General features: G+C 47.9%; 1 protein-coding gene across 1 annotated transcript; it reads left to right on the top strand.

Moving 5' to 3' along the window:
• Positions 1-3,591: 3,591 nt before the first annotated feature.
• FOXI3 (forkhead box I3) lies at positions 3,592-7,916 on the top strand (the record flags this gene model as incomplete). Its single annotated transcript, XM_080932292.1, has 2 exons — positions 3,592-4,261; positions 7,312-7,916. 2 exons carry the CDS (start codon positions 3,592-3,594, stop codon positions 7,914-7,916), a joined length of 1,275 nt encoding a protein of 424 aa, XP_080788418.1.
• Positions 7,917-8,618: the final 702 nt, after the last annotated feature.

Below are 8,618 nucleotides of genomic sequence, written 5' to 3'. Positions count from 1 at the left end.
GCTTTTGATTTACCTGCTGAAGTCTGATGGGTATGCTGACTATAGAATGCCAGGTAGCCAGGCAGGGAACATGGGTGGAGTGCTTGGTTCTCGGTTTTTTTTAAATCACATTTGTTTATTACTTATTTACCTGTTTGTTCTCTTTCTCCACTGTCTCTGTCTCTCTCTGTGTGTGTTCAACTTGAGGGAGTCAGTTCTCTCCTTCCACTCTATGGGTCCCAAGGATCTCACTTAGGTCATAAGCCTGGTGGCACACACCCTCACTCACTGAACCACCTTACTGCCCATGATTTCCACTTTCTGGAAACAACCAAATGAGGCAGTTGTCCACATTGGTTGGTATTTTGACCGAGGAGCAGCCAAGGCCATTTTCAATTCATATGACCCTTTCCCTCTAGAAATAGGAGACAGTGCCAGCGAACCTATGCGCCCATGTTTCTCTGAGGCTGCAGATTAATGGAAATAATAACTGCTTCCCATAAGAATGTTTGCTCAAAATAACAACATTCAGGACGAACCCGCTGTTGTTTGACCATTAGCAAATGGCAGAAGTATGTGATCTATCTTTCCTGAGAATTGTTTCCCAAAACGTAACAGCTTATTCTTAGGCAACAATCAATATGAGGCCAGGTAGCTTCTTTAGTTATCTTTTTGCATAACCGTTAACAAGCAATGGTGAATGTAACTTGTACATCAAGAAGCTATTAGAAATTTTCATACATTACTAAAAAATTTAAACTATTGCTAAGAGTTCTCGTGTACAAGGAGTTCAAAGCCAGACTACATGAAATGCAACTCTCAGAAATAAATGGAAAGAAGGAAGGAAGGGGGGAAGGGAGGGAGGGAAGAAAAGAAAGGAGGGAGGGAGGGAGGGAGGAAGGAAGGAAGGAAGGAAGGGAGGGAGGGAGGACAGAAGGCAGAAAGGAGGGAGGGAAGAAAGAAAGGAAAGGGGAAGGAAGGAAGGGAAGAAGGGAGGAAGGAAGGGGGAAGGAAGGGATGGAGGAAGGAAGGAAGGGGGAAGGAAGAAAGGAAGGAAGGAAGGGGGAAGGAAGGAAGGGAGTGCAGAAGGCAGGAAGGAGGGAGGGAAGAAAGGAAGGAAGGGGGGAGGAAGGAAGGGAAGAAGGGGGGAAGGAAGGGAGGGAGGAAGGAAGGAAGGGGGAAGGAAGGAAGGAAGGAAGGAAGGAAAGAAAGAAAGAAAGAAAGAAAGAAAGAAAGAAAGAAAGAAAGAAAGAAAGAAAGAAAGAAAGAAAGCTATAGAAGAATGTGACTTCATCTCCTCGGGAAGAGCTGTAAGTGCTGCAATAGGTCGGTAGGTGGCTCTGCTCTTCTTAAATTTACAAACCACACAGAACATGATCTGCTAAGTAGAACCTTTAATCAAAACAATAAACCACATCTGCAACTGTGGCCTCTCCTCTCCTTTAGAAGAGTTCGGAGGCTTTAAAATTAGACCCAGGAGAAAAATCGCAAATTGTTTATGGTTAAGCAATTTGTTAAGAGATCAGAGGAGGCATTATACTGTGAAGAACAGTTACTGAGGGGAAGATGGACTCTCTCTCGCCTTCCTTCTCTACTTCTGTTTAGAATGAAAGAAAATGGAGCGCTGAAATCTCCTGAACCCTCCTTTATGCTTTACAATTCAGGTCTCTTTACAGAAATGTTAGATACTTAAATGTGTGGGGGAAGAAAATTGTCCTCAAGGTTCTCAACTTTTACTTAGTCCCTGTCATCTTAGCTTTAGCTTACACCTTTATATTTAAGAAAAGAAAAGAAAAAAAAAACCTGTAGGTTATAAAATTGTAAGTGCTTGCCGAGCTGGATCATAGTTTTCAACTGTGTTAACATTAGAGGCAAAATCTCACCTAAAACCAAAGTCATTTGGGGGAATGGAAAGCCTGTTTTGTTTTTAATTCTAAATAAAGAAAAATTAGTTTTAAACTAGAATATAGTTAGGGAGTCATAATTCCGCTTTTCAGACACCTCCAAAGTCTTCAAAGAAGCAGGTGTTTTGCAATTGCAGTAACTCCTCTCTGGTTCCAGAAAAGGCCACTTTCTTTTGAAGTCAGATATACATTTTAGGCATGCATTCAAGTTAGCTAAATAAATCATTCCGATTTTATTTTTAAAATTACTTTATTTGTTTATTCGCTTATATGGTGCGGGTGTCACGGGGAGGCACTTGTGGAAATCAGAGAAGTTTTCCAAGTCGGGTTTTTTTTTTTCTTTCCTCCACTCCCAGGGATCAAACTCCGGGCTTTAGGTTTGGCAGTAAGCACCCTTACCTGTTGAATCGCCTTGTCGACAGTCGACAAACCCGTTCTGGGGTTTTGCTTGCTTTTTTTTTTTTTTTTTTTGTTTGTTTGTTTTGTTTTTATTTTGGTTTGATTTTTAAAAAGAGGTAAAAAGTTTAAAGTCCAAACTATCACGTACGTAAATAAATGCTGAGGCGGTGATGTTCTAAATCGTCAAACTGTAATCCGAAAATAGAAAAGAAAAAAGTAACCAATAAGTTCTCCGCTCAAAGAAGAACTTTCAGATATGTTTTTATCAAGAAAACCTTTAGGAATCTTTTGGATGGTAAAAAAGATAATTTTCTCGCTGTAGTTTTGGCTCGTTGGGTCGACGCAGTATTTCACTAGATGCCCTCCCGATGCGCAGAGAGCCCTTTTAAAACTCGGAGAAGCCGAGAATAAACAGATCCGGGCTATACCGGTGTCTTCAACCACGTAAATTACTTTAAAGTTTCTACTTTTAAATGTTAATGCCAGGGCCCCTTACCTAACCGTCTTTGCAAATTTACCTTTTGAAAAGTCGGAACAAACCGAGTGAAATGAAAAAAAAAAAAAAAAAAAAAAAAACAGAGTTTCCTGATTGTGAACATACGGTTTAACTAGAAAGATGAATCGCCACAAAAAGACAGTAAAATAATCGAGAGAAGAACCATTTCACACTCGGCCCACAGAGTCCGGGAGAAAGGGTGCCTGTCGGTTGTCTTTCATGCATCCCATCTATTATTTTTGATGGCATGGAGCCGATCGGTGGAGACCGAACGCGAGTTCTGCGCTGAATGTGAATAATTCGATTGTAAAAAGAAAGAAAGAAAAGTTTAAAACCTTGGGACTTGTTAGGAAGGGCAGTGGATGCTAGGGCAAACGGATTCACCAGCTTTTTAGGGACGGACCGGCAGTCCAGCTGGTGAAGTCTGACTTGTTTGAACACTCTGCTTTTTAGAGTAGGCTGATCGTGCGCGGACAAGGATGGGAGGATGCAGGGGAGGCAGGGAGGATGGATGGCCACATCGTAGGCCAGGAGGGCCGGATAAAAGAAGGACGGATGGACGCTTTTCACCTTGACTCGGGAGCTTAGCAGAAAGCAGCAGGGACCGTGCAGGCGGGGCGGTGGAGACTGCATGGGGCTCCTCGGCACGTGGGGCGTGGCGAGGGCGTGGACTGGCGCGCCTTGGCCGCCCAGCCTCCGCTGGCCCGCAGGTATAAAAGACGCGGTACCCCCGCCCTCGGCGAGCTTCTCAGCGCTCCTAGTCCGTAGTCGCAGCCGAGGCCAGGGCGGGCCGGAGGGTTGGTCCGCCAAGGGATGCTCTCTCCGAAGCGCCTAGGCCAGCCCCGCTCTCCCAAAGCCGCTGCCGCTCCGCACCAGCCCTCGGCCGCCGATATGGCCCTGTACTGCGGTGACAACTTCGTCTACTCCCAGCCCGCCGCCGCGCCCGGTGCGTCCCCGACCTCCAGGGCACCCTATGGACTGTCCGACTACGCCGCACCGCCCCCTGCAGCCGCCAACCCCTACCTGTGGCTCAATGGGCCCGGCGTGGGCGGCCCAGCCTCCGCTGCCGGCTACCTAGGGAGCCCGCCGCCGCCCCCCGGAGCAGCGCCCGGACCCTTCCTGCAGCCCCCAGCCGCTCCCGGCCCCTTCGCGGGCGCCCAGCGGGGCTTCACGCAGCCCTCGGCGGCCGCACCCGCCTCGCCCGCCGGCTCGGCAGCCCCTAGCGAGCTGGGCTGGCTGTCGATGGCCAGCCGCGAGGACCTGATGAAGATGGTGCGGCCACCCTACTCGTACTCCGCACTCATCGCAATGGCCATCCAGAGCGCGCCAGAGCGCAAACTCACCCTCAGCCACATCTACCAGTTCGTCGCCGATAACTTCCCTTTCTACCAGCGCAGCAAGGCTGGCTGGCAGAACTCCATCCGCCACAACCTATCGCTCAACGACTGCTTCAAGAAAGTGCCCCGCGACGAGGATGACCCAGGTGAGGATGGCGGGGCAGGTGCTTCCCGGCCCCCAAGCTGCGCACCTACAGGTGCTGAGAGCCAGAGCCCAGTGTCCCGTCTGTGCGCGGCTGGGTTGGAAGTCTAGGTGGGGCCTTCTCATTACTACATCGTATCTTCACAGGGAGGACATGGTCCCTCTTCCTCAGGGCAGAAGCTAGAGGGCTAAACCCAAAAGTCCGTACCCTCAAACAGGAAGGCGCTGCAGGGAACAGCCTAAGTTACTGGAAGCTTGAACAGGGAAAGGGACTCTCAGAAGCAGGGTGTTACTAAAGATTAAAGAACACTGGGCCTCATTTCCTCCTTTGAATTCCTAAGGGTCTGACTTAGTGTGCGGGCCAACTGAAATTTGGGTATATGAGCACCCCGAATCAGCTTCCCTCTAGTCTAAATTCTGTACCTTGAGTGAAGACTGTTCTCTCACCTGCCAGAGGGAGGGGAAGTGGAGCGAAACTTACAAAGAAACAGTCTCGCACGAGGCTTCTTGAATGAACCCAGAGCGTCTTTTGTTGTATTGGGGGGGGGGGGGTGGGACCCGGGGCCTCAGATGTGCAAAGGATTAGCTCTACCACTGAATTCCATTACGCCTGGTAGAAGTCACTCCGGAGCAGTTTCCCAGTGCTGATTCTGTAGAGTGCAGACTACATTTAGAAAGTTGATGTGATTAGGTATACCTCATCATTTAGGAGGTAGAGTGGAGAGTCGAGAGTTAAACCTCACACCCTCCATATGTTTCTCGACACGTTCCGATTTGGACCCGTCTCAAGTACCTAGTTAGCCATTTGTACCTAATGGTGACCCTTGTACAGGGTGCGCAGCTTCCTGACGTAGCCTCTAAATCACACAAGATTATTATGACCTGTCACATGTTCAAAAATGTTGTATCTGAGAAAGTTCTAAAAAAAAAAAAAACGCCAAATGAAGCAGAAATTTCTGTAGGATTTAATGGGCAGTGATGGCTTGAGTCAGGTGTTTGGAGGTTGACATTGTAGCTGAAAAAGACAGCGCCTTGGTGTATTGACATCTTGGGTTCACACCCGCACACTGGGAGAGGGGGAAGATTCAGATGCCAAGATGGCTCAGTAGACTATCAAGATAGTTACAGATATTATCAGAGAGAGAGAGAGAGAGAGAGAGAGAGTATGTGTGTGTTTTGAAGAGGCAGGCATATCTCAGCCTGGTCTACCCAGAGCTACATAGTGAGACCCCCCAAAAGGAAGGAAGGTAGGCAGGTTAGGAGGCAGTTGACTTTAATGCTGCCCCTCCACGGCGACAGACAGTTGTGTGCAGCTTCACGTACAGCAGGTAGCCAGCCTGCTTGTCACCTCTCTCATCTGGAACTGAGGGCTGTGATCTGGTTACCTGTCTCCACAGAGCTGAGACACCTGAGCTCATCTGTGAGAAGCACTCCCTGCAGAGATATAGTTTAAGATCTTGGAACCCCAAAGGCCCAGTTAGGAAAAGTCACTTGGGTGAAATTCTTCTAAGGTAATAAATATAGATAAGTCCCACTTCAGTTACTGGAGGGCATTTCTTTCCTACAGAAGACGAGTCTTGTGTGTATTTTAAGTGAGTGCAGAATTTTCCCAGTGAACATCTTGACCTCTCTAGGGGCACGCTCTGTTTGGTGATGAACATGGGGTGCTGACTCCCAGTTTTCTTGTTCTGCAGACCAAGATCAACTGAGCTGTTAAGACTTACTTGATGGCTCCGTAGTGATATTTCTAATGTATCATTTTGACATTGTCTTTTAAAAATGGTGCGGTTCTTTCCAGTTGCAGGACTTGCTTTGTTTCTTTTTCTTTTCAGAAGTTGCAAGTTCTGTTCGCTGTGTACCAGCTACTCACTGACGCCGAGGCATCATTTAAGCCTAAGTTAATTTGCTATATGCTAACTTACTATTTTAGGAGACCAGTGGAAAATCGTGCTTTAAGTAGCATCAGAATTTCATAACGTCCCAAGTCTGGAACTAGAGTAAGGAAGGTGGTAGGTGACTTGCTGTAGGCGTCTCAGGAATGAAGTTAGGTCTTAGGGTGTAAGTAGTGGATGTTACTAATACATACAACTGTCTAGAAGAACTTATTCTGACTTTCCTTGAGGTGGGCAAGGCCTCCAGAAGAGGAAGGACACAGTGAGCACCTTGGTCAACATTTAATCCGATTTCCTGGAGGTCCTATGTGGGCTGTGGTGATCTTCCCTAACCCCCAGTTTTATTAAAGCAGGGTCATTTGCTGTCCAAAACAATTAAGCAGCAAATTACAAACCAGGCATTGAGGCACACGGCCTGCACTTCCGGAACTTCGGAAGTAGAGATAAGAGGATAGATTAGTTAGGGGCCCCAGCTTCACTGGTATAGCAGCTTCTGGGTTTGCCTGGGCTATTCGAGACCCTGTTTCAACAAACAAAGGAAACGGAAAAGATGAGGACTGGGGCTGTAATTCCGTGGGTGAACACTTGCCTATGTACGGGGCCGTGTGCGTGAGTGTGTGTGTGTGCGTGAGTGTGTGTGTGTGTGTGTGTGTGTGTGTGTGTGTGTGTGTGTGTGCTTCTTTTGGTCCTCAGCACTATGGAATGGGTATGGCGGTGTAGCTTAGGGAAGGAGGTGACATCTCGGGGACAGGCAGCAGAACTGGAGTAAATTTAATACCAGCTGGGGATATTTGACACTGTCTTTAAATTCCAGAAATAGATCTCATTCGCATGACTTACAATAACTGTCGTTCTGCCGAATTTATATTTTAACTTTATCCTAGGAAGAAGCATAGGGTTTGGTACTACTTGATTTCAGACACCCACTAGTGTGTATGTCTTGGAACATGGGGCATTGTGTGCACAGAAATAAAATAGAACCCTTGAGCCCAGGTGTAGTGGCACATGCCTTTAATCCTAGCATTCAAGAGGGATGGATCTCTGAGTTCAAGGCTAGCGTGGTCTGAAGAGCAAGTTCTGGGACAACCAGGGCCACACAGAGAAACGATGCCATGAATGAATGAATGAACCAACCTTCACTAACTTTTTTATTTCCCCTCAGGGAAAGGGAATTACTGGACTCTAGATCCAAACTGTGAGAAGATGTTCGACAATGGAAACTTCCGTCGGAAGCGAAGGCGCCGCGCCGAGGCCTGCAGCAACCTTACTGTGCCTTCAGGGACATCAAAATCGGAAGGGCAGTCCTCAAGACTAAGAGTGAGCGGGAAGCTAGAAGGAGACAGCCCCTCTTCCATGCTGAGGCCATCTCAGTCACCAGAGCCTCCAGAGGGCACCAAGAGTACTGCCTCCTCTCCTGGAGCATCTACCCTCACCCCGACTCCATGCCTCAACACCTTCCTCAGCAGCTTCAACACCTTAAGTGTCAACCCCAGCAGCATGAGCACCCAGCGAGCCCTCCCGGGCAGCCGTCGACACCCCGGAGGAACCCAGATGCCTTCCAGCACATTCCCCAACACCTCCATCCCAGACAGCTCTCCCGACTCGGTGCAGCTGAGCAGCACCGTGAGTGGAAGCAACCAGCTGTCTTCCTATTACAGTCCTTTCTCCGGTGGCAGTGGGGACCCGAGTAGCCCCTTCAGCAGCCCTTTCTACAACTTCAGCATGGTCAATAGCCTCATCTACCCCCGGGAAGGTTCTGACATCTAGACATGGCTCCTCAGACTTGATCAAATGCCCACTTGAGATGTACCGATCTCCCACACAGAGATCAACGGTTTCAGAAATCTGCTTAGCATCTTGGAAAGGCGACTTCCTGTGCAGAGAATTAAATGGGTTGAGTCATTTCCAGATATATAGAGAACAACTTTTAGCATAAAGCATTCCTGCAACAACCCCCGAGTGATCCTGCAGTCTACTGACTTTGTCTATACACAGGTTGATGGGGGTAAAGGTCACTGGATGGGAAAACTTTCGTGAGCTGGACTTATGGACATCGGAACTTGCTGTTTTGATTTACAAGTGAGTAATAAAATACAGTCCTCAGAGTTCTGCCTACCATCCCAGGACTGAGTAGGGTGCCTTTTCTCCAGAGAGGCACACAACTGGAGAAACCTGGAAAAGCTTGCTGGAGCTTAAGAACTACTTAGTGACTTGAACATGGTCAGTCAGTGGACTGTGGGGTTATTCAGGAGTTCCCAGAATTCAGTGCAAGAACGTGCTGAGCCTATCGAAGTGGATCATCTCAACCCATTTAATTCTGCACCAGAGCAATCTCCTTGCCAGGATGCTTAGTGGGTTTCTGAAACCATTGATAGTACCAAACCCTGTGAAAGACAGGAAATGACTATCCTGAAATGGTAGGTGACGTACCAAGGTCACACATGGGAAGTTGTGGGTTCTTAAACATGC

Source organism: Micromys minutus, assembly GCF_963924665.1.
Source record: "Micromys minutus genome assembly, chromosome: 18".
NCBI lineage: Eukaryota > Metazoa > Chordata > Mammalia > Rodentia > Muridae > Micromys > Micromys minutus.
This window is presented reverse-complemented; position numbering and strand designations above follow the sequence as displayed.